The following is a 26,988-nucleotide window of genomic DNA, read 5'->3' on the forward strand; positions in this document are numbered from 1 at the left end:
ACTCTAGAAGGCAATTCACGGTCGCCGCTCGAGCTATGCCACCCGAATGCGTGTGCGGCTTAGTGTGAAACGGTAGTGTTTTACAAGACGCGAGATGATAATCGCCCGTATAAGCGCCTCCTGCATTACTAATGTTTGTCATGTAAACCGAAAATGTCAAATCAAATACTTCCATGCCCCTTCGTACTGCCTTTCCCGGTTCATTTTATTTTCTGCCTATCACTTCTCAGGTTGTCCACGAAAGGTGGCGCCGGACTGCCTCGCGTCGCGTAAGCTGTGGGGAGCGTTGCGTTGTGCCTCACGTGTCTCGGATTACATCACCCCTCTGAGTAATTATTTTTATGATTAAACAGATGATTCTTGAGTCCGCAGTACTTCTGAAGATAAGGAATGGAATAGAGTGGCAGCTGCGTATGAAGGCGTAGAAAAGAACAAATTGTTTAATGGTGCAAACTAATATGCTTTGTCTAGCTGTTTTTTTTTCTAAATGACTATAAAATATTTTTCCTCGCATGGGAAAATTATCTAAGCCAAAAGGACACTTTCCGATGCCCAGTTCAGATTCAAGTACGCCCGTTCTACCGGCACAGCACTATGAACTTGGAAAGAATATCTGCTACAGAATATAGAAAAATATTTTTTTTTCACTCTCAGTCTGTTTATAGACTTTTCGAAGCTTTCTGTTACCTCGATCGCAATACTTTAGCCTACGACCTCCATGTGGATGGAGTTCGCGGAAATAGCTTTATGTTACTAGCATCCTGTCTGAAAAATCTGCTCTAATCTGTACTTATAAGTAACCACCAGTTCTCACTAATAACCTCAACGAACGGCGTCAGTTTGGAAAACGCCTTGGGCAAATTTCTTTATAATATTTATATAAATGATGTAGGCATTGATGAAAGAGCAACATTTGTAATATACGCATGCGACCGTAACCTGGTCATATCAGTCTCGGACGCTTCTGCTGTTATAGAAAAGTGCAACAAAGTTCTTAAGAAACTGCATCACTGGTGGTTCGTAAATCATATGAAGACTAATTCTAGTAAAAACAAAGCAACAATCTTCCAACCCAAAAATATGTAAGTTGTGCTTGATATTGTCATTAACTGTGTCACAGAATAAATCCAAATTATCAGTGAACGTGATGTTCCAGGGATTACCTCTTCGTTCTCACTGCTTTGAAATAATCCTGTCGAGCAGGTTTGGAAAAAAACTTTCTTTGGTAACTGCAGCTGTACCTTGTTTTCTTCGCATCACATGTCAATTAGTGCATTTTAGTTTGGGCTATCACTGCAAATCCTCACACAGAGACTCTGTGATCGAACACAAACTAATACAATATACTGTAAATTTCGATTACTTTGATAGGCCGAGGCATATCGCACGTAATATAACATTCTTAAAATTAACTACTTGTATGAATATAGCATTTTACGCTGGTTTCATACCTCACTAAGTGCTCTTAAAATTCTTTGGTGACAACGGCATGCTTAAAGTCCCAAATTTATGCCTTTAAGACGAGCAGCCTTGACTATTGGTTAATTCCTAGGTTGCGAAATAACTATAAAATGTCTTTAGAGCAAAACTTGCCATCTGCGCTTATCAATACAGATCAATTTCATTTCCAATTAAGGCACTTAACATACCTTTGTAAGCCTGCAGTAACAGATTAGCCATCGTGTAAACCTGCAATGCTTTATTTTTCAACATCGTTTTGTATTAACATATCTGTGTTACGATATTCTATGTGGCGCCCGTACAAATAATTTTCGTCATATTTTTTGTAATAGCGCTGTATAGTTTTCTCTGCCTGATTGATTATTTTATCAGTTCACAACATCCCCTTTGAATAGGCATGTAAGGTGTTTTGTACCACTTCTATGCAGGTCATTGCTGTTTGCATTCTCAGTCTGCGATGGTTTCCTATCTTGGTGCTGTGCCCTGCAAGCGGTCGCTTGGACATGTTTGTTAAAATACGTGTGTTAAAGTGTTTGTTAAAATATGTTAAAATGTGTGCTTGTTTAAAATACAAATGCGTAAAAAATAAACGACCAGAAATAAGGAAATATCTAGAAAGGAGTAAGATCTGGAGCATTTTCCGCTTGAATTAGCTCCCGAGGAATACACGCCTTGTACCCATTGCTCCTATGTGCACTCGATAAAGGAAATATGTATAAAGCATAGAATTCAGCCGCTGTATCCATCTGTAGTGAATAGATGAAAGTTTAACAAGGCAGGAGTTCTTTGGTAAGCTTTTTTCGTTCATTTGGACTGAATATATGCCTAACTCAAGCCTGTCATTTCGAACTCCCTACTTTCTGTTAGTTATCAGAACATGTCACTGATAACACTCAAGCCAGCCACTTAACTGCCTCGCAGGACCACAAAGCTAAATAGGCATCAAAGTCCTTCTTGAAGAGCAGATATCCCTTTTAGCTGCTTTCTGATGCAATGAGGCGTTAGAAAATTAGATCTCACTATCGCCTGACGTGAAGGGAGAATGACTTTTTTTTTCGTTCTTTCAGTGCGAGGAAACAACCGTTCGACCCCACTGGATGCTGTGCTATAGACACGTGTTCACTCCGTACCAGAAAAGAGCCAATCGCCCTCCACGACAAGAGTTCTCCTGAAAGAGAAATGCTGCGGTTACTCGGTGCTTTTAATATTAAAGGACCTCGCTTCTGGTCTTCCGGAAGAAATTAAGCCCATTCGAAGCAATATGTCGAGGTATCTGCCACTTCTTCTGGAACGCACGGAAGAAAAGAAAGTAGAGATGACTGCACTTATCGTCTGGGCACAAGACGAGAGTCGGCGAAGAAAGACGGAGCAAGAAATGAAGGAGAGGAGAGCCTTCATTATAATGCCATCTCGGACATAATAGATTAGCCGATTCCTCGGCTCATACCCGGTCGGACATGCCGGTATATGGTGAAGTCAAAAAAGAAAGGAAGGAACAAAGTCGAGATCTTCCCAGAAGCCGCATAATTTGCCTCCTTGAGCAGGCAGGGCCAGCGCATCCTTTCGAGTAATATTAGGGTGCCGCAGGAGAGAAGCGGCGAAGGAGAAGCGATCAGTGGGGCCAGGGATCGATATCAATTTTGGACCACACGGTGCCCGTCGAAACTCGAGGTAAAAAAATAAAAAAAAAACAAAAGAAAGGGAAGCGCGGACCACAGAAAAGAGAGAGCGGGAAAAAGCTCGTCCCCAACTACCGCCACCTAGCACATCGGGAAGGAGGAAAGCGCACTCACCAGAAAGCGGATAGAATGAAAACACGCGGCCGAGCAACATCCCGGTGGTGTCCGCGCACACACGCACGCACACACGCACGCACGCGCACGAACACGTGCGCTACTCGCTTTCGCAGCTCGTGTGTGTACTGGCATCATCGATTGAAAAGAAGGCGAGGAGAAGGGAGAAAAGGGATGAGTTGCACGACTCATCTTTTCCCTTCACCCCTTTCTCCATCTCCCTGCCTCTCCCTCTTTCCTGGACCCGCGGGCTTTTCGGACGCGCTTCTGGTTACACGGCTGCCTTCTAGCACACCGGTACATTTGCCTGCCAGCGCCCCCGGCACGTCCTCGCACGCGCATCGCATACCGGAGCTGCGAGCAGCGGCTGCTGCCGTCCTTTCCCCGCACAGGCCGCGGGGTGACCGTAATGGAATCAATTCTTTCAGCGGCTTTTGTGAGTGGACACAGTTGTTTAATACTGTTGTTGCTTTATACCGGGAAATATTTACTTATGCGCTAAGAGAACGGAGGCCGTGGAATGATTATAACGGTGATGAGGAAGCGAAGCACGGACGACACAGCGCTTATTAGAAAGATATCCTTCTCGCTCAGACGAAACCACTTTCATACATTTTACTCTCTCCAGGGGTGAAAGACAGACCGAACCGACTGCGGCGGCCATGATGTTTGTAGTTGATCTCTGCTAAGAGAAATGTTTAGGCATCCGATGATATTGACACTACTGGCCTTTCGGAACACATTGTTCTTGGTAACAGAGTGATTTTGCATCTTGTCACCGTTCCTAACCCACTTTGTTTCGGCAAGTTTCGGGAGGCTGCTGTTTAAGAAATGGATTCAGTAAGCCTCAGGCACATTATTTTGGAGGACCTGAATGGAGCACTAGTCGACACACACAATTCCTCTATCTGAACACTAAAATTTCTTCGCAAACAATATGTTATCTCCACAGGTAATGTTTTACAGAGCAACAAACGACGGACGTACACACAGACAGCAGACAGGATGGACGCTGTCCTGTTCGTTGTCTTTCCGTGCGTCCGTCTTCACTTGCGCTGTAAAGCTTTAACTTTATAAACACGAACCAATTAATCCCTGCTCAGCTAGTTTTAAGGATACTTGGAAATGCCCCGTCGAGGAAAATTGGACCGACTGCCTATTTGGGATTGTGCTTCAAACATATGTTGCTATTTGGCCCCCGAAGAAAAAATACAGTTGCCGACATTCACTAGGGGCATTTTCATTCGTTTCACTGCCTTCAGACAGGCCCTACTTCCCTCCCGCAAAGGCCAAGTCCTTCTCCATCCGATGAAATACAGCCCTATCATCGGTCCAGTCAAGTGTGAAGCCAACCAATTTCTGCTTACAACGGCAGGCTAGGAGGAATGCGCTGCGAAACGAAAGAAGGTCTTCTTATGCAGATGTCATTGCAAAATATCGCAGCGTATGAAATCTTCAGGAGCCCAGAGACGGCGGAATTAGTGCGACGCGCGATAGCACAAATAAGTCATCCTCATCATCATTTATTGATCCCTTAAGGACCCTTCACAGGCTATTACATTGGGGGGGGGGGGGGGGGGCGACGTATGTAGGAAAATACAAGAACAAAGCCAAAGAGGTTGAAAAAAAAGAAAAACAAATCTAGAAAACATATATATAAACATACAATGAGGACAATTAGGACAACGAATACAATAAGTAACATCAAATGAGAACACAATTAAAACAGTTACAAAAAAAACCAATCGAGTAGAGAAGGGGATTTACAAACGAGTTGCTCAAGCACGCGAAACTAAGGGCGAGAAAAGAAATATAGACAAATTTAATATTCAAGCACAGACAGTAACTGGTCTTTGAATTTGACAGGGTCACTTTCTATGACAGTAGAATCTGGCAATTCATTCCATTCCTGTATTGCAATTGGTAGAAATGACTTATTAAAAGCAGATGTTGATCCATGCAGGCGCTGTATACTTAAGCTATTGAATAAGCGTCGATATGAACGGGCTGGTGGGTGAAGAAAAGATTGGCGCAGATGCGTGAAATAATAGAATATCTTGCGAAAGAGGCATAGTCGTGATATCTTGCGGCGAAAGACCAATGAGGGGAGATCCAGTGATGATTTTATACTGCTGATACTGATTTTGTAGTCGTATTTTGAAGATATAAAGCGAGCGGCGCGGTTCTGCACAGATTGTAAAAATTTGATGAGATAAGTCTGATGTGGACACCAGATTGCGCATGGGTATTCGAGTTTGGATCGTACGAAAGTTTCATATGCCAGTGACGGTGAGTTCCTCAATGCCTAATGAGAGAACGACTCAACGTAAAAGCCTGGGCATTTTCTTCGTTTTTTGTTTACTCTCTACTCTCTCGCGTGTAATTCTACTACCGTCCGACTTTTACCTGAACACAAGCCCACAAAATCTGGACAAGCGCTTGTAGTTTGCGCGGATGTCACCATATGCTGCATGGCGCTGAACGCAAAAACTATCGCGAGAATTTCTCGTGTGTGGTACACCCTATTCATTTCCTATGACCGTCAGAACTAGTCAGTGCAAGTGCTCGTAAGTCAGATTCTGCACCGCATAGAAATGACAAGTCATCAGTATCAACATCTTCTCGAACCATCTGAACAAGTGAAAATATTTCCACTCAGTTACGTGGTGTTCGCTACATGCGGCTAACAGGTGGCGCTTGTTTCTGATGTTCAGAGGAAGCCGGGAATAGGACGCCTGGAGCCGTAAAGGAGGCCCGCACTTCTTTTTAGCTTCATTGCGTTTTAATCACCGCATTCCTCTATAATTTACACGGCAATATATTTATGCTGCACCGGCCGAGATAGCGATGCGTGTTCTTGTTTTTTTTCGAAAGCCAAGTTTTTTCCCACTAGAAAGCAGTTGCGAAATACAGTTGTCCCTATATTTTGGCATTCAAGGGAAGTATGTACACATACGGCTTCTGCCGTTTATTTTTGAATGCGCTAGTTCCGTGATAATGTTCTGCGCTACACAGTCACACTTTATTGTTTCTTAAAAATGAGGAACACTGTTCTCATCGAGCTCCAGGCTTAGTCATTCCTGGCAAAATGATCCTCCTGAGTTAAAAATGTCCATGACAGTTACCAGCTCAGACTTTGATCCGGACTCTCATCGTTTGATTCGATAATTTTCGCTGGATCCATAATGAACTACAGCGTTTAGCATCAGTTGAAACACACCCGACACACGTTTCTATGCTTGTAAACACGACAGCTTGACTGACTTTCAAATGCACGGTATAAGAGCGGGGAAAAAAAAACTTGTTCTTTGCCAAGCGCTCGCGTACAACAGCTCACAGCCCTGTACACAATTCACGCCCGTAGGAAGAACAATCCGCAGCCCCAGTAGCTACAAACGCGCGTTATAGGTCGAATAAAACGGTAGCAGCAGCGTTCTCTTCACGTGCCTCCCGTTTGCCTTTCGTCGACACGCTCGCATCGACGTTCCCATTTGGCGACGAAGAAGGCGCAGGAATGCGTGTACGACGCGCCGCGCTGTTTTCCGTCTTCCGCCTCGACTCCTGGCAGCCAGCGGCGCTTGAGGAGATTATCGTCTAACATTGTTAGGGTGGCGACACGGACACGCCGGCGCGACGCACGCTCAGCCGTCGCCGCATTCCCGTCCGCCGTGAGCGTGAGCGATGGCTTCCTCACAAGCTGCCCTCCGTGCTCCGCGAAGCGGTGTGCACGTGAATAGAGCGAGGGAAACGCCAAGCTTGAAGATCAGTGGCGCGTGCGGTCGAGAAAGTTAGCCCACGAAGAGCGCATGCTTTGGAAATATGCAGAGATGAGACGACGTCAGTCCTTCCTGCACTTGAGGGAGATGAGCTGTCCCCATTCTGGCAGAGGCTACCGCAGCATGAGTGCGGTAAATTGAAGTGGGGAGGAAAATGCGAGGGGCCTGTTTTGAGGGGCAAGGGAGATGGGAAAGCAGTTAAAGAGCTGGGCGGAGGGAACAAAGGAGGGCTGGAAAAGAGCTGAACGAAGCTGGGCTGCTATGCGACTGCTCCCTGTAGTAGGGACCACAGAAGGACTGCAGGCTGTGTGCCCGGGTTTGTCTTGTAGCAAGACACGGTGGGACTGGTGGCATTCAGTGTCAGACTGCGAGAGAGGCATTGCGCTTTTCAACCTGCAGGCGGGTCGAAAATAAAGGGAAAGAAGAGCCTTGCGACACGTGCGCAGCGCAAATAGTGCTGTTCTAAGACTCGGCCTGTGACGGAGTGTGGCAACGTCTCTTGTCACGGTAGAACGACTGTTTGTGGTACTTTTTGCAGTATTATTTGTATACGAGGGAATAATGGGCACGCCCTACGCCTTCTCTTCATTATTTAGAAGCACAGCGAAAAAAAACTTAGATTTAAAGATCAAATAACCTCAGAAGTAAATATGTTAGAGAAGACTTGTGTTATCATTTCTGCTGTTATTTTTATTCTCTCTCGATTGGTTACAGTATTAACATATATAACATGCTTGGTGTTTAATGTTGAGCACCTGATTACCTTTAGAAGCTCTGCGATCGTTTGTTTACATAACAAATAAAAACATTTCGAGCTTGGGAACCAAGTCTGCATTATACGGTATTGTTGAACTTAAAGCTGCTGAGTGAACTAAATCGCTAAAGGCAACTAGAGAGCATGTTTTCTTTCCTGAGCACATCGAAAAAAATAACCACTTTAATAGTTGCGAAAACTTGAAATTTGCTGCCTTTCGATCAGACAACATTCCTTACTTGCGAATTGCCCATACAATTTATTCATCCACTGACTCTTCGAAGCGCCGTGCATATGTGAATTCATGCTAACGTCCCTCACCACCAAAAAAAAAAAAAAACTTGGAGCCCGCATTCTCAAGAGTTGGCTGCACGTGAAAAAAGACGAAACGAAATAGCCAAAAAGCTTTCCCAGTTTGCGGGATTTCGGGAGCCAAATCAGAGCTATGGCTATGAAAATTAGAACAAAAACATTTTTGGTGCCCGCATCATTAAAGTGTAATTGATATCAAAATGCCCTAGCAAGCATAATACAAAAAAACCCTGGCTTTTTCACTACTTCGACCGATCCCCTCGTCATTCATTCATAAGGGTTGCCTTCCGCGCTAACCGCTTTACTGTTCCTGTGGTCGTTGTGACAAGAAAGAACAAACGATAATGCCGAAAGCACTGACGGCAACGCGATATACAAATCATTTTGATATGCAGCTAATATAAAGTAAGATAAGTGTTATGTGTAATTAACAAAGAAGAAGTAATCAGCTGGTCAGCTGGTCAGCTATCGCAAATGGGCAATAGTAAGTTGCATTTCCGGTTGAGAAGCACTGAAAAAGTTATAAGGCATTACAGACTGCATCTTCTATTACATAACAAGGGAGTAATTACTCATTGCCATCCACTCAAGCGCATTCATAGGGCTGCAAAGGAAAGCTATACAGATTCCACAGAAACTTCGTAGTTGAAAAACTGGTCCTGGTACAGGGTTCGAACTTGAGACCACCGCCTTAACTCAGATTGGTTCAGAGGGCAGCGATAAGTGCTTGTTATATACGATGCATTTTTTAGTGTCTCACACTAAAAAATGAAGCATCAAAGCATGAAACTTAACTTTACTAACTATTCTATACTGTCCAAAGACCCTTCATGAAGTTTAAATGGATAGAGTCGTGTCATTGAAAAACAAATAAAACACAAGTTTTGTAATCGCCGCCACTGCGTCGCTACAACAGCGCTCCCTAGGTGCCGCTCCTACAGTCTCTTAGACCGCACCGATAGACTAAGAACGTACGCAGAGTTTCACCACCGCATTTCCAGCTTGTCACATGCACAATCAACCAAACAGCTCGCCTTAGTGTGGTCGCCTGTAAAGTTAGCTTTTTTGCACAATTGCTATTATTGGGAAAAAGCACGCTTTACAGGCACAAACGCTGGTTAAAAGTGAGGCTGAGGATAATTCGACTCGGTGGTTACCGCTTGACTTTTTGCCACCCGATAATTACAACGTATCGTGCCTCATGGACTTTGTTGATTTTTATATTATTTAGTTTTTCATTTTTTAATTAACATGTTTGCTTCTTAACTCTAACACGCCGATGTGCTTTTACGCTTGAATTTGTATTACTCTGCACTCTTTACGTAAACCTGTGTTATTTTCCTCGCGTTTGCTTTATTTTTACTATGCTGTCTAACATATAAATTTATATATATCTGCGTTATAACAGGGGGTGCCCCTGAAAGTCTAACTTTGGTACTTCCCTCTGTACTGTTTATCTCCTATGTAACATGTATGTAGTTGTAAATAAACCTCAAATATGCCCCTTTCACTAAATACGGGGCTGTCTATAAGCTAGCAAAGTAAAAATAAACAAATTCGAGGATCGCCACCACCAGCCGTTTTAGCAAGCAAACAAAGCTGACGTAAGGTCATTCGAAGCGGATCTCTGAGGCTAGGCCGCACCGGAATTCACTTGCAAAGGCTGATTACGGAGCCTTCTCTGTCTTGACATCACGAGTCGATTGACCGAAAAAGAGCTCCATTTTCAAGTGCAATTTCGTCAGAAATAGACGCTGTCATATTCAGAAAGAATCACGCAAATAACTTAAAAAATATTAAATGGCAATGTCCTCAGTACCGCCTTAAGCACAAGCTGACTTGGTGTTTCTTTCTTTTATGGCAGCCAAACAAGAAAAAAGATATCGTTAGGATTCTAAGTAATGCATTAAATCGCTCCATTACATGTAGAACTACTATAATTTTAATACAATGTAAATGAGTTCAACCAGTTCGGTAGGACGTGAAGGTTAAAAAAACATAGGCATGCATCGCTTGTTGGAGAAAATTTGATTGAAACTACATTCTAAAGATCATTCGTCATTTTGAAAAACACTTGTGTTCGCCTATTAGAAGGGCAGCTCACACGATCTAACAAGTAGACGTTACAGTGAAATGGAAAAGTATTAATTCGGATAACCTGGTTTTATACATTTACACGGTGCAGTCATTCCTCATCTTCGTGTCGCCTTACGGGTAAGCAGGGCGAAGAGGTTGAAGTGCAACCGCTGTTCAGTTGACGTTGAGACCAATCTGCGCATGTGCTAGCTGTTCTTAGGTCAACAACAACAACAACAACAACAACAACAACAACAACAACAACAACAACAACAACAACAACAACAACAACAACAACAACAACAACAACAACAACAACAACAACAACAACAACAACAACAACAACAACAACAACAACAACAACAACAACAACAACAACAACAACAACAACAACAACAACAACAACAACAACAACAACAACAACAACAACAACAACAACAACAACAACAACAACAACAACAACAACAACAACAACAACAACAACAACAACAACAACAACAACAACAACAACAACAACATTAATAAAGTAATAATAATAATAATAATAATAATAATAATAATAATAATAATAATAATAATAATAATAATAATAATAATAATAATAATAATAATAATAATGCTTGTTTCGGAAAAAAATTGCCATGATTTTACGAGTGCTGTTGGAGCGAGAGAAACCTTTCCTGTTTTTGTATGTTGCTTTTCTTAGTGTTATACACAAGGAGTTTAAACGCCGATGTTAAGCTACCAAAAGGAGTATTAAAGCTTCTCTTGCGCAACTATCATCATGAAATTCTTACCGCAGGTGGCGAATAAATACTTGCAACGAACCCAAACACATGTTACCCACCACGCGAAAGTGTCGCTTGCTATAACGTGGCGGTCTGCTTGTGGCATCAGAACTCGCTTAATTAAAGCGGGATGCTGTCGGTCGCCGCCGGCTCGCGCGATGGGGTCACTCAACCCCAGCATCCGTGCCATCGCCTTTCGACCGTGTTTCGAAATGATATGCGAGCAACCGAACCGACGCGCGAAGCCCGGAGCTGCCGAGGAAACAAACCGACAGAGCAGCTGCCGCGCACTTCCGCGATGCATTCAAATCATAACCGCGGCCGGCGACCGCGCGCGTCCCGCTGGGAACGACGCCACACAAACTGCCGGCCAGGCAGCGCACCATCCTTCTCTTCCGATGTGTTTCCGCAAACATTTCAATAACGACAGCGTTGTCCCTAGTGTCCGTTCCGTCCCCCTCCCCCTTTTTTTTTGTTTTCCCATTTCCTCTTCCTGCTTTCGCGCCATGTCCGGAGACCTCAGCCTCGTTTGCTTTGCTAATGATGCTATCGGAGGCGGCGAATTAAAGGGCGCCAATTAGGGCTCAGCCAGGGAGTTCGGAGTGGCGCAAAAGGGCGAGGCAGGGGAAGCAGTGTTTGCACGAGTTGGTAGCGGAAATCCCTAGCGCAAACGATGTAGCCGGGAAAGAAGGCAGATAAAAAGGAGTAACGTGGAAAGATGAAAATGACTCCTGGATGGAAGGAGGAGCGTGTATGTACACAGGAATAAAGGACCGCCTAGCGTTATGCATCGTATCGGGTGGCCCTGATTTTATTTTTTTCTTTCTGACACTGCATATCCCTTATTTGTTGGGCAACTGGTGCTTCCTATTCCAAGGTGTCAAATTGCGCGAAGCAAATATTTTAGAGGTGTATGCGTGGTGACGAGCTGTCCTAGCTTTCGAAGTACGCAGTTTAGTGAGGCAGCGAAAACTTGGGCGTGTTAGTTACAAAACAGTCGCACACGCTGAATTTCTCCTGTTCAAGGAAGTGAAGGGTTTTTGTGTACTTAAACACTACGTTCTAAATACAAAAATCAAACAATAGAGACACGAGGACACTTTTGCTATTCATAAAATTTCATTTGATGTGCATACTTACTAATACTTACTACTCTAAGCACTCCATTATATATCCTATAATATCAGCCGCCGTGGTGGCTTCGTGGTTATGGTGCTCGCGGCTGCTGACCCAAAGGACGCGGGTTCGATCCCGGCCGTGGCGGTCGCATTTCGATAGAGGCGAAATTCTATAGGTCCGTGCGCTGTGCGATGCAAGTGTACTTTACAAAAAACCCAGGCAGTAAAAATTATCCGGAGCCCTCCACTACGGCGTCCCTCATACCTCGAGTCCTTTTGGACGTTAAACACCATGAAACCAAACTTATACTGCAAGAATAAAAACAGGAAAAAGCAGGGTGAACAAGAGCGGTGCTGCATCAGTTCAACGTTTAGACGAGTCTTATTTTATGAAGGTACTTCAATCAATGAATAAAGGAATCAGCTAATTAAGTAATTAATTAATATTTACCCTGTTCAAATGTTGGCTTCTGGTCAAAGTTTCACAATTCAGTTTCATACCTTAAGTTAAAGCGAGATCTGTTAAATTGACAGTTTTCATATATCCAAAACAAGAATTCCCGTTATGAATAAATGAATACCCGCCTATCCATGTGCACCTTACAAGAATTCTGATATTGCTTCAACTTTCTGTCGAGGAAAAACTCATTTCCTAAAAAAGCGCGAACAATAATAACGCGCGTAGTGAAATTATCACTATAAATTACAGCGCTGAAATATTAGACCGTCACGTTTCGCAAAATTTGCAAGTTTAAACACAGAAAATGAGGTTGTGTTAACCGAGATTTAAGGAATAGTGAAATGAAAATTCGACTTTTTTGTAAAATCGCTGAAGTTTCAATCTGAAGGCACGGTTATACAAAGGTGCAGTGTTTAGTAATTCGTTCAGTGTTTGGACATTTGTAATCCGTTCTATCACGAATGCTGCGACCATGTTCCCCCTCATTATTGAATTTGGCAAATAACAATTTCTGTGCATTCAGAAATTGAACGCCGCTTCTGAGTTTGCCTTCAGCAGTCATTTGAAATAAGAGTGTAAATGCTGATTAGCACCCATGTATAGGTGCATTATTTCAAGCGTATTCCTGTTCGAGAAATTTTTCCTAACACATTACACTATGACCAGTCCTTTTTTAATCCATTATTTCACAAGCGCCCAAACTCCAGTTGCCCCGCTCGCAGAATTAAGTAGGTAACAATTTATATTTAATGGCAAATTCAAGAGCTCTTTCTTGAGCGTCCCCTCATTAGCGGGAGACGCCGCTTTCCCTCTCAGCCTCGGGTTGACCGTAGACGCACGGTCAACAGCACTCCTGCGGGGTCGAGGTGCGCGTCTTCACGGGCTTAGCGCGGTGATCCAGCCGAGACGCCGGAATAACACCCCATCTCGGAGGCTAACGAGGTCTCGCATCTGCGATACGGGCCTCGGGTTCCACGCGCCGACGAGGCGGCAGTGCCCGCATCCCTGCCGTGCGCAGCTGCTGCACTGAGATTGAGAGCGGCTTGGAAACGGAAAGCACCCCCCCCCCCATTACGAACAGTGCGCCGTTCGTCTTGCGCGGAAACCCCCCATGCCACTACTTTTTCACAACATTGCCGGCCCGGGTCTCCGAAGCTGGTGGCGGCACCTTCTGGGAACATATGCCCAAGATCAGTTGCCGCTTCACAGCTGTTCTTGAAACGTGTGCCCGCAAACTCGTGACCACCGCGCGAAGATTTCTGCGTATTTGTGATATTTTTTTTTGCGTCCTATTTCAACAACCGCGTTCCGGTTCTCGACGGGTGCAGGGCTTTGCAACTTCCCGGTAAAGTTGGCTACGGGCGAGGCCAAGCAAAATCATCTTTAATGTGTACTTAAAGGTATTTAAAAAAAATCAATCTTTTCATAGATAGGTACGTTAATAGACAATCGCTTTAACTGCCTAGTACTGTATCAATATTTCAATATCATAATATCATTCTAATATTCTCGATTAATACACTGAAGAAAATCCATCACCCTTCCGGCAGCTTTATACTCGCCGCTGTAATATTCCCTCAATTTTAACGGGTTACCAGAATAAATTTCGCAGATATACTTCGCAAGTGCAAAAGTGGGGACATTATTTTCAGCTGTTTACAAGCCAGTTAACAGATGGGTGATTAATAGCTATTTATTTACATGCGGTGGTCACAGTAGTCGCCTATAGCTATTAATATAAATTCTAACTTGCGTTGTTTCAATTCATCATGCCAATGTTCTCTTTTTTTCCTAATTAATCTACCCTGTCACTCTCCTGGGGAAAAAATTAGTTTTTTATTGCTTACTTTCACGTCCTGAATGCTGACTACACCCCGGCTGTTTTTTACTCCAAAGCACGTTGTATCTTCACAGCCATCGTACATTGAGACAGCAGAACTTTACGTACACTGCATAACAAGATGATTTCTTTATTTTCCCCAAAGTTTGCACGCAACATACACCGTGCCATAAAATTTCTGGAGTTAGCATTACTCCCTCAAACATCCACACCAATGTTTCGTTAAGTGAATTCAACGCGTTTCTTATAGAATTTCCTCCAAAGATTTTCGTTTTACTCTTTCAGCCGCGAGGCGCTGGAGTCACCTTTTTTTTCTGTTTTATTTCCCCAATGATTATTTTTTGAAAAGCACGTTTTCTGTTTCAAGTTTATCCCAGTACCTTGTTATTCAATATCACATTTATATTAGCTTGTGAGCGACAGAGTTTGAGCAAAGCTTCATACTGGCCCCTAACCTTCATTAGAGCGCTGATTGTGCACCCGGCCCCTGCAGACTATGTATCGGACTAAGAAAGTCTATTAATTACTTGCATGTTCGTCTCAGGAAGAATTGAGACTTACAGACTATATGCTGAGTGTAGACTACAGTGCGTAAAATCCGGTATTTAAAACTATAGTCAGTTTTCTCTTATAAATATTTTGTTTGTTTCATGCAGGCTCATACCTTCAAACTGGCAGCAAATAAGTAATCATTGGATTTTCATTAATATATCTTATTGTCGGGCAGATACTTTCTGTATGTGATGTCTTTACAGACAAAAACTGCGTATTTAGTTCAAAACAGAGTTGAGATCAGTGCTTTTCTTTAGTTTTCATGTTTTTGCAGGCGACGAACGCGCCGTATAAAAGAGAAAACGTGTGCAAAGTCAACTAAGTCGAAAATGCGGCTGAACAAATGAAAGGTTTGAGATGCCGTTTAAACACAAAAAAATAGTTGTGAGTAATAAACAAAGACCATGCAAAGCAGACACCATATTCGCTCACTCGGAGGTGGAAACCAGCCCGGCCTGTTTTGTTTGTGATTGTAGTTCGGAAATATCACATTACTCATGATCTGCCCAAAGCCGCGCTCTTTGGCCCCACTCACTTCGTCACTGATCGAATGTTGAGCGCATTGTACTCTGATACGCGCTAATACGCAATACTTCGCGTCGGGCGAACTCAAAATGGCAAAAAGTGAGCGAATATATAGTTCGAAACGAATTTATCCGGACTCCTATTCAGGCGCCAGCAGATCCTTTTGCTTTCCCATATGTACATAATACACTACACCATCTCGGGCCTTCATTCCAACGCGGAATAGGCTCCGGTGACAGTGACGGTAACGCCCCTGCGTATATATCTTACGCGTCGCGAATCACTTCAATCACGCCCAGATCGATATGGACGGCCTTCAGTGTGCGGAAAGGAGGCAGCATACAGCTCCGGTTCACCTGCGTAGAAAGCGAGAGCTCCGAACGAACTGCGCGAGACAGATATCTCTTTGTCGTAGATAGAGAGAAAGGGAAGGTTTGCTCACTGTCACCGACTGGCCTGCCTCGCTCTATCGCTCACGCAACGTGGATGGAGGGAAGGTTGTCCTGACGCGCGACTGCGCTACGCCCAAGCGCACTTCCCGTCACGATATCGCTCTGACAGGTGCACAGCGAAGAAGGGTCGCGGCTTTGCGGATCTATACCGGAAGAGAGAGATGGCGAAGCGGAAGTTTCTTATCGCCCCGTGCCGCGGACCGTCATTCTTCCTAAATTCGAATCCTACGGGCGGAGGAAGGCTCACTCACCAAGCCGAGCAAGTCTAGCGATGGCGGCAGGCTTTGGCCTGGTTACCTTTTATGCGCGTGCCTGTGTGTGGTGAGTTTCTTTTTCCCCACTTCTGAAAATTCCTAAAAGAGAGCAAAACTGCTTTCAAGCACGACGTCAGGAAATGTCAGGAGCGTGGAGACAACAAACAAAATAACGTAACAAAAAGCAATCCGTCATGAATTCACGGCGACCGGAAGTCGAGCGCCCCCACTTTGTCGGGATCTTTTCGGTCGCGCTAAAAGCGGCCGTCTAGCGCGTGTTAACACAAACAGGCTTAATGGAGCGGAAAGATTTAATTTTCGAGCCGGGGCTAGGAACAAGCGCGGGCACTGAAGTTAAAAAACTCAAGAAAATTGACTCGCTGTACGCATTAGTCTACGTCCGTGCTGTTCTCGTTTCAAGGAGACCTAGAGAAATAAAGATAGAAAGAAGCACGATGTGATGCGGGAAACTAGAAACGTGAAAGTCACTCGGAAGAGCGGCGCGAAACATCTTGGCTGTCATATGCAGGCCCGACATGCAAGCGGCGCGCCCTAAAAAGATCGAGCGCACCGACTGCACTTGCAGGGTTTCTCCTCCTTCGACATAAGCATAAAAATCGAAAGCAAGTGGAGCAGGGCTTCGGAAAAGCACGCGAGGGACACGAACAAAAGGCTTCCGCGTTCGAATCCATCCGTCCGACAAAAGACGCGCGGCGCAGGGGCCTCGAGCGAAATCACAGGGCTCGAGCTCGAAGGCCCGGCGAAAAACACTAAGCGCAATAATGATAAAGGAGAAAGGAAAGGAGCGGTGAAGGGGCCGGCAACCTTCTTCCATCCATATTTTTCGCGGCGCCCTGCGATTTGGGAAGCCTTTTTGCTCCGCGGAACCCCAAGGATCAGGCCGCCGGTGCTGCATCGCGTGTAGTGAGTGCGGCGAAGCGCGCGCTCCCACCGCCCCGAGACCTGCCGAGTAAAGCACGCTCAGGCACGCAGGAAGGCCTCAAACGGCCGAGGCCTTCCTTCCTGAGCAACACGCAAAAAAAGGATGGGGCAGTGGTTTGGGGGGAGGGGGTGGAGGGGTGCACCGACTAATGCAAGGTGGAGCTGGGAGGGGACTTTGTGCAGCCATTCTGGTTTATTTCGTGCTCTTCCGGGCAGTTTTCTTGGCGTCCGCATTCTCAGGTTCCTTTTTTTCATTCTACCCCTCCCTTTCCTCACTGTGTTCTCGTGATTTTCCTCCTCTCTCAGTGTGCCAGGACAGCAACCAGCGCTCGTTCCAAGGTGTATACGCCCCGCCAACGCCGCGGCGAGCCGATGGAAATCTCTCCTGCGGCAGCAGCCAGCCGCCACCGTCGCCACACGCACGCGAACACAGCCGCCGGACGACCAAGGCGCGCCGAACGCACGAACAGCCTCCGCCGCGCGATCCTCCCCATTAATATTCCTACGCCGAAAAAAAAATGAAAAACCTCCTCTCCGCCGCCTTCATTATCTTCCCGCCGTCTCCCCAACTTCCCAACGCGCGCCTCAACTCCCTCCCTCTGCATCCCTCCGACGTCGCTCCGCCGCATCTTCCCTCCCTCTCCGCCCGACAGGCAGCTCCCTCCCCCTCTCCACTCGGCAGCGGCCAAGCGCGCAGCGCCGCCCCAGCCGTCCAGCGCCGTACAGCGCCGGATTCCCGCGCGTGCACTTCCCAAGCCGCGAACCGTTCGCTCCGGTTCCGTCTCCCCGCCACGGGACGACGAAGGGCGACGCCAGTTGCTCCTCCCGCGAGCGCGCAGTCGCCTGCTCGCCCAATCTAATTTCCGCCGCGTTTCTCCGACCCCGCGCTGCCCCCGACCCTGCGAATTTCCACTCCTTTAACTTCATTTATTCTAGCAAGTATCGAGACAGAAGTGGAGGCACCTCGTCACTCCCTTCTTTATGTTTTTCTACAACTTCCGCCTTCATCGGCCGCAGGTAGCTCGACGTTTCATTTAATAGAGTTATCCCCGTTCCTCTCTCACCTCTTTTAAGAGCATGGATAGGTTTTAAAGAGGCAAAAAAAAAGAATTTCCCTAAAGGAAAGAACGCGATATTAATGTACGGGAGTAGATAAAACGGGACATAGGGAGGAGATGCAAGAATTGTGGCCAGCAGCGAGCGCCGCGTCGCACGGCGAAGAGAACCGCGTGTCTGGCGGCAGCGACGGGATGTGAGGAGAGACCCCTGTCGCCGCGGGAGACGCATCGCAGTGTCGACGTCCGCTAGCATCACCACGAGCGGCCCCAGACAGCTGAGGAGAAGAAGAGGCAGGGGTGACGATGCCCGACGACAACACGGCGGCGGTGAGGAGAATGTTCCTCGCTCGCGCCGAAGCAACTGGTGGGGGAACGACAGGCGCGCTACTCGGTGTCGGCTCCCTGCTGCTACTCGCTGTGGCTGCATTCGCCGCCGGATTGGGTAAGTGGCCCGTCACTTATCCCCAACCGCCGCCACTCGCACATCCACCAGCCTTGCTGCGGATGCCCTGCGGCTTTGCGCTGGATTCATTATGTTAGCAGCTGCAGCGCAAGCTGCTCGCCAGACCTTCCCGCGGGTGTACCCGTTGCTCGTTATCGGCCGTGCGCAGACAGGCGCGTGTTTCGCATCACTCTATCGAATTTTAGTAGGCGGTGGTGCGCTGCTGGATGTCTGGCCAGTGTTACGGTTGGCTTTTCAGCGTCGAAACCTATATCCTTCGCTCACTATGGGAACACTCTCTCGGCCACAGCACAGCGCACCAGAGAGATCTGCATTGTCTGGATAAGAAGGGTGCAGATTACCGAAAAAGGAATGAGACTCTGATACAGAAACTTTTTCGGGGAAATTGCAGGCACGATAAGCGAAGTAAATACTAACTTTGCAAAGGGCATTCGAAGATAGGCTTTTTCTTAAAAGAGAAAAGCCGCATTATAAGGTTATAAAGCACGCCTTACTGCGTACTGTGGGAACCAGGGAGTCAATTCTGGGCAGTGCTTTGCTACTGGCTTTCTAAAAAATTTCATCACTAACTTACTTTTGTTTAAATGCGCAAGAAAGGGCGATCCAACTAAATCTGATTTTTAAGCTAAATTTTCCAATGCGACCTATTTGTATGCTCTTCTCTCACGCTTTCTCTTTGCCTTAAAGTGCAGGAGGCTGCGCGTACTGTTCAAGTAAAGGCAAATATTTGTAAAATACTTACTGCGCACAAACTAGATGATTAAACAGTGTGGGAAATATCATGTAGCTGCACTTCTCTGCAAGCGAAACGAGCACATTTTCTTAAAGTTGGTGTACCTGAGGTACTTTATCCAATGAGTAATCCAACGCAACAAGATCCTTGAAACACTGAGCGGACAGCCAAAAAGTGGCAGTAGTCATACCCAACTTGAAAAAGGCATAGGCGCGTACGCAAGACAGAGGTGTTTCATAGGGGCAGTACTTTCTCGATACCTCTGCCTTGTGTGCGCATCCTTTTGTTCCCGCTGGTACCCCTTTTTCAACTGGCTCAAGAGCTAACGTTTTGGCTGTAGTCGCATGTCCTCGAGTACACTTGGTAGTTACATACAGCCAGCTAGCAATCGCATTAGCAGTCATGAAACGTTCCGCAGATAGTCAGAAAGATTGAACACACAAGTGTCATGTATCCAAGTATGCAAGACAAGATGAGCACACACACTTTAACAAGCGAGGTATTATTTGCTCTCGTTATTCTTGGCTGTTGTTGCTCCTGAAGAAAACGAAATAATAGAAAATAAGCTGGTGATCAAGGATTGACATCTCCGCAGCATTTTTTTGAAAATGAGAAAAATGTGGGTCTAAGTCGAGAGTGCCTGCGTGCAACTGCTGAGGTCCGATTGGTCCAAACACTTGTCTTTCGGTTAGGACAAATAAATTAGACGCTCGCCGACTTCGCTAGAAACTGCAGCATAGTAACATAGATGCATAGTTTTGCAATACAATAGAGTCAATGCTGCGGGGCTATTGTATAAGCATTCCGCGTTTAAGACTTGGATGAAGATTATTTTACATGCATGGACTTAAGTGCCCAAGACACACCAAAGAAATAAGGTTTCAAAGAAATCAATACCCAATAATGTTTAATTTACTAACAACACAGACCATTTTTACGCAGACATTTGAACCGACAGACAATGACGCTATCAGCAGTTTAATAAAATACTTGACATACAGATAGACCATTAAGGGTGCATTTAGAAGAAGTTAAATCTTGCTTGGATAAAAAAAAAAATGTCGCTTGCATGGAGGCTCTAAATTGCAAACCTGCTTTGTTTAAATTGGTAACGGGTTCCAACCTTTTGTTCTAAGCTCTTCCATTTATATTTCTTGGTACACGTTGCAACTCACTGAAAAATTTAAGTTACCATTACCGGTACTTATCCCTCTCACACCAATGGCGGTAAAATATAACCCCTAGGTAAAAAAAACACTCCGGACACCATTGCAGTCAGTTTTAATTATTATCAAGAAATATGACTCAAGTTTTTTTTTTGGTGTTCAAAACTGTCCAATTAGCTTCAAACACCGAAACGAAGCAAATCTTAGCGATGTGCAGTACGCCTCAAAGTGCGCTCATTTTAAGACATGGAATAGAAACTTGACGACGCCAGAATATGTACATCTTCGGTCGAATAAAAACATTGCTTTCATTAACGAGGGCATTCAGCAACCATCGTTCCGGTGTTAGTAACCCCTACAGATTTAACTGATAGTGTAATACTGAAAATTAAACTGACAAAAATGAAGAGGGGCGGGGTGGGGGTCTTCCAACGAGGCCCAAGCTTCCTCTTCCTGATTCTATTCTAACGAAACCTGTTGCCTAAGACTTTATTTTTATCTTATCTCTTACGGCCACTTTTAACGGTAAGGGATAATTCTCTAATCTAGTATATCTAACTAGTCTTTTTTTCGGTATTTTCAACTTGTATAGGCTTCGTATGGAGCCACTAACGCAGACCAGTCGGAATAAGTGGGCGTCGCTTATAGCAGAAACTGCTACGTTCGCCCTTCTCCAAAGGCCTAGCCATCTTCGCCGGCGGTTGGAGGCGCTCCTTTCCGCGAGTCTTCCACTCTTCTTAAGCCTGCCCTATCACAGCCGCCAGGGCGAACTCTTGGGGCGCACACTCTGGCGCCTGACAGATTGACCTCTCACGCAGCGCAGACACGGCCGCAGCGGAGGCGGCTGGGGAAGGGCGCAGCGCCGAGGGGAAGAGTGCTGTGCGGAGGAGGAGAGAGGCGCGAACATCCTACAGCCGCCGGGGCGCTGAAAGGACGTAATTATTTGGAATGACGACGTGCAAACACTTCCCTCATCCCCGTGGCCGCGCCGCGCCGCGATGGCCTACGTGCCTCGGCGGAATTAAAGCCCCCTGGGAATTGGAAAGCGGACTCCCGTGCGCTGCAGCAGAGCGTGCGGCGAAGCCCAACACGTAGGAGTACACGTACGAGTACAAAGGCGCTCCACTCGCTTCGGTAGCGTGGTGCACTCCGGCTGAAACTGGGCGACGCTGGGGGACCTGGAGGGCGAAATCGCCGGGCTGCGAGCGAATGAAAAACAAAGTGCGGGACGATCAGACATCTGAAGCGACAGTTCTGCGAAAGCAGTTGGATTCACCCTGGATGATTACTTCGATGCTAGTGAATGTTTTTACTGTAAGCCGAGGGTTCACACACGGGGTGGAATTTTTTCGAAGGGTGAAGCTGGGTCGAAGGTGGAGGGGGAGAGGGAGAAGATGGCTGGTGGGTAGTGTTTCTGGAGGGAAGATGGCTTTCCCTCTGTTTGTGAATTCGATTTTGCCGTCATTTTTTTTTATTCCGCTGCTATCAGGATATCTATGGGTGGAGGTGTTGTGGATAATGGAGGTAAGTGGGTTGGCGACGGGTGGCGTTCTTGGATTCGTACTAAAATAGAGATTTTTCTATTCTTCGTGAGGTAGTACATAGTAACCTGGTAATACTGAGCAATTATACCCTGCTGTAGTGGAAAAGTGTAGACGTGATGCAGTAGACGCTCAGCTTTCAGCAGTAGACGCTCAGCTGCCTGAAACAGCCGACGCTCCGATGGACTGATTACTGGCAGGACTTTGCAAAGCAAGAACAGCGTGTCACGTACCAACAACCTACTTTTGTCTTTTCCGCTATAAAAGAGTAGAAAACGTCGTGTCTTAACCTGCCCCAGTTCCATACGCATTGGCTTCAGAAAAATTAGAAAACGTCTAAACAAGGACGTGTTAAAAAAAAAAAATTGGGAATTGTGAAAGCAAGTGCATTCAGTGCACTGTGCTCTTTCGTAGCGCACGCATCCAAGCTGATACGTGAAGTTCGTTCCCCAAAACTGCAGACGACGATGATCAACGAACATGCTGTGAATTTTGCGAATTCTGTCGCCAGCGTTAAGCAGCAGACGCGTCGTCCAGTGAGCTTGGTCGAAAGCGTGGGCACTGTTCCTCGCCCTCTCAGCCCGCCTTGTTGATTCCACAGCACTGCACGGTTTTCGCAAACACAGCGTGCAGACAGGGGGAGAGAATTTCGGTGAGGGTGGAGAAGTTAGAGCGAGAAATGCGATAAGGGGTAAAGGAGGATGTGCTCGTGCAAAAAGAGGGAGAGAGGGGAGACACTGCGCCACTACAGCGTGCGTTATTGCCACCAGCGTATATGCGAACCAGTTCGTTTTTTTCCGCTCCACCCTTTCGCTTGCCGACCGCCTTTCGTCCAAGGGGTATGCGCGTGGTAGGTGTGCGCGACGCCCCGGCGCAGCTGGCCGCGCAGTCCCCGATGATGAAGAATTCGCGAAAGTGTTTGAGGTGGCCTCCACAATGGACGCACAGAGAAGGACTGCCTCAGCGATGCCGCCTTCGCTTGCGTTGCCGGACGCCAATGCCAAAGTGTATGCGTAGTTCTCTCTAAAATTGCCTGCTCCTCTCAAGGCCGGCAGTGGCGGCCACATTCGCCTCGCGTCTTCCGGGCGCCGTCTAAGATGCTGGCGTCAGCTTGCGAGGGATTGTGATGGCCTCCGAAGGAGGCGGCCAACTTCTGTGCGTTCGAGAACGCTAGATGCGGAAAGCGTCGTGTCCGCCATATTCACTTGACAGCGAGTGCTGAGGCCGTAAGTGTTTGCCGTGGACATTTCGCACATTTGCGTCCCAAGCGATGATGTTACGCGTAAAAGTAGCATCGCTTTCTCTTATATAGGTCAACATACGATAAAGTATCCTCGAAATTATATTTTCTGTGCACTATATATGCCTTACGTTAGCACGAAATATCTCGTTGCTCCGGCTAATATTCACTGGTTATTGTTATTATTACGTAGCGGCAGAGCCGCCGTAGTCAATTGTACGTCAAGAGAAAGGGCGAAAGTCACAAAGTTTATTTTTTCTCCAGTCAACGAAAGCGACCGCTCATTAAATGCCTCCAGCGATGCACACTGACAGTTCATAGCACGCCGGAGAACATCATGCTGTAAAAACATGCTGATTGTCTGTTTGCAGCGCTAGCAAAGCAGATTTCATCAATAAAGGCGCCGATTGAAAAGGAAGATATTTCAACACCTGCACTCATAAAATAACAGGTGGATATAACGTGATTGAAAGAACTGAGTTCCTCTTTCTCGCAGATTCTGCAGAGAAGTTTTAAAATTTTCAAAATGACAGTCTATTATATATTAGCTGCCCTTTGCTGTTTGTGTCGATACTCTAACCAAATCAAGCATCAAATATTTATCTCACCTTGTATGCACTACATGTAAGAATATCAAACGGATAGTCATCCTGACAGGTGTGTGTGCCATTGAAAGCTCCTAATTATTAGAGACTGGCAAAAAGTTCAAGCGACATAGCCTAACAGTCGACAGTATGATCCCGGACTTCTTTCAAAACGATAAAGTCTATGGTATATTAGCTGTCCTTTGCTCTTTGTTTCAATATCCTAACCAAATCAAGCATCAAATATTTATCTGAACTAGTACGCACTACGTGCAGAAATGGGTCGTGGCGTTGGTGATGGTGGTGTTAATATAATTAGCCTTACAGTAATTAGCCTTACAGTGGCCTGTCGGCAATTTCTCCGCCTGAGTCACTGATTTGAAGTGATTGCGTCTCTGCCACTGTTCCAAAAGGCCAGCGTCCTCTAAACACGTTAGTAGTGATCGTGACACTAATCGCCGCTCAGTTATGGAGCGGTCAGGGTACACGATGCGTGAGAGGTCGAACATGGGAACGTTTAGACTCCTGAGGTTCCCCAGGAGTGTCTCACGCTCGGCACAAAAACGCGGGCACGCTAAGACGAAATGGTTCACACCACCCCCACAACATCACAGTGTGCGCACATAGGTGAATCCTGTATACAGGCAGAGTTCGTGCGCGGTCGATTCAAGAGAGGGACTCTGTCGTGCGACAAGCCTCGCGTAACGCAAAGGTGGCCGAAGTGCAGAAAAGTGTTGCACCATTAGCTATCTTGCAAAGTTCTCGTCCTTTGGGCAGCCACTAAAGGCGAATACGACCGGACTTCTTGAGCAAGAAAGTATGCCGCCGTGTTACCAACAACTCCAGTGTGATATTGTGTATCGATATTGGAAGCAAACTGTAAATCCTTTCAACTGTATCTTCATCAGCAAATGAGAGCACTGAGGCAAAATTAATCTTTGGGAATCTCTCTTTACAGGCGCTATAGTGCAGATTTGGAGTCAGACAGAATGGCGACTCCCTGTGGTCTGCAGAAAGATTGTAACCATGTCATGTGTATGTGCTATTTAGAGCTTTTAACTATCAAAGATTGCCAAAAATTTTAAACGTTATAGCCTAATTAACGACAATATGATCCCGGAATTTTCAGCTTTAAACGTTCGAAAAGATGCAAACGCAATGCAGTCAAAAATGCATTCGTTAGTTGAGGTTAAGATAGTTAATGCACGTGAGAAAGGAAGACTGAAGGCTCTTAGCCACACAGTAATAGATGGCTCCGAATGAGTTTTCACCACATGAATTTCTTGAACTTGGTTATAGAACTCTATATACAAGGGTGTTCTTTCATATGCTTGTAGAATTTATTTACTACTCTCAGTCGTCGGTGTTTAAAACTATTCATCACAAAATCTCGCTTCATCCTTTCGCCGAGTTGAAGCGGAAGTTCACGCTGTTGTTGCGCAAAGTTTCAGCGAAGCGAGACACCGCAATCCAGCGACTACGACTACACAGTTACCCCGTAAGCTACAACGTTGGCGAACCTCTCTCATCGTGGCACTGAAAAGTGACGAATGACAAACAAACGTGAGCACAGCTGCGAACGAATTTCCGCTCGTTCTCGGGGTAAAAGCTCTGGCGATGATGCTCTGCCAACATCCTTGCCAAGAAGACACGCGTCCGCTCGCGTTTCACGTCGACAACTTTTGAAGCGACGAGCGCGAGCGCTTGTCGGCGCCTCGCTTAACACGCCTCTTCTGCACCAACTGCGTCTCTCTACCCTTGTGTGGAGCTCAGAAACTTCTCAAAGCTGGCGGCCAGCAGGCAGCTTTTTCTCATTTTTATTTCAGGAACTCTGCTTGGAACGTGTTAAAACTTTCGACTTAAGCAGCCGTTCGCTGCTTTCTGCAGACAGCAGCCATGTTAGTTACCCCTAATGCGCTCCTCCGCATCGTCAGCTCGCAGCGCCAACGCGACGTGCACCTCGGCTCAGATAACGGAGGCGCAAATTAATTCTGGAACGCTAAATGCAAAAAAGAACTATGCGCGAACTACGTGTACTGCGATTGAAGCGTTTGATGCGGGACTACGTGCTCGGCTATAATTAGGAAGTGAGGACAGCGGAACACGGCTTAAACGTCCTTACAGCAAAAAAGCGGTGTGAAGGCTGAGCTGAATACACCACGCTTAACCATTTACCAGCAAAGTTTAAGCGCTTTCATCTAAAAAAACACACAAGAATAAAACATAGTGCACGCCGTCCGTAATTATCTTACAAATCAGTTTCACGAAATACCGCGCGTCGTAAGTGTTTCAAAACTCTTGTGAGCCCTATCAAGGTTTGAAAACATGATGGTGCGAGCGCAGTCGACTGCAGTCTAATTATTTTCGTAAAAAAATTATTTATGTATTTTATAAGGATTTCGACAAGTTGGAAATACAACATAGAAATAGTAAAAAGTACACTGCTTTTAATGTAGATGACACAACGTCGTTATTAAAAAAAACATTCTGTGAAAGAAAAAAAACAGGCATATTTGAGTTTGTAACTAAGTAAACTTTATTTCCTGTGTGACTTGATGTCACTGGGTTTGTGATGACTTTATTTCGTGTCATGCCGGCCCATGACATCACAAAGCTAATTTGCACGTGTTCGTGTCCGCGACTTGCCAGCACCCATGCAATGGCCACTAATGGCAGCAAATGACTTCTTAAGCAAAAGGCTTGTAAAATCCCAATCTCGTCCAAAGCTTCGTGAACCGCAGCTTGATCGGAATTTGGTACTAGCCACAAGTAAATTGACTTTCCCCTTTATACTTGGGCAATATGTGGCTATCTGAATTCTACTGAGAAACTCAAGCTTTCAAATTGAAACAACCTATTAATAGGAAGAAGTCAAATCTTTCCTCAAGTAAACAGTGGAGAAAAGGCTAATAATTAAGGGGACAAACTTTGATAATCAAAATCAGTCTTCACCGAAAATAGAAAAAATTATTTTTGAACCCAGTGCCTTTCGTCGTTACTGTTAGATTTTCTGATATCCCGTGGTCATTGTCAGGCAGTATTGTCAGTTTTTTCTTGACTTCTTGCTTGGAAAGATCCAGCTATTGTTATTTGGCTTGAT

The 26,988-nt window shown here is 45.7% G+C and overlaps 1 protein-coding gene across 1 annotated transcript in view; it reads left to right on the top strand.

Annotated features, from left to right (window-relative positions):
• The first annotated feature begins 17,783 nt into the window (after positions 1–17,783).
• Positions 17,784–26,988, top strand: part of LOC144098408 (cell adhesion molecule Dscam1-like) — a 41,530-nt gene continuing 32,325 nt past the window's right edge. Inside the window, exon 1 of the mRNA XM_077631018.1 lies at positions 17,784–18,603. Coding sequence (XP_077487144.1) covers positions 18,465–18,603 — 139 coding nt within the window. The 5' untranslated portion in view covers positions 17,784–18,464. The remainder of the gene's footprint in view (positions 18,604–26,988) is intronic.

This window comes from Amblyomma americanum, chromosome 7 (genome assembly GCF_052857255.1).
Source record: "Amblyomma americanum isolate KBUSLIRL-KWMA chromosome 7, ASM5285725v1, whole genome shotgun sequence".
Classification (NCBI taxonomy): domain Eukaryota; kingdom Metazoa; phylum Arthropoda; class Arachnida; order Ixodida; family Ixodidae; genus Amblyomma; species Amblyomma americanum.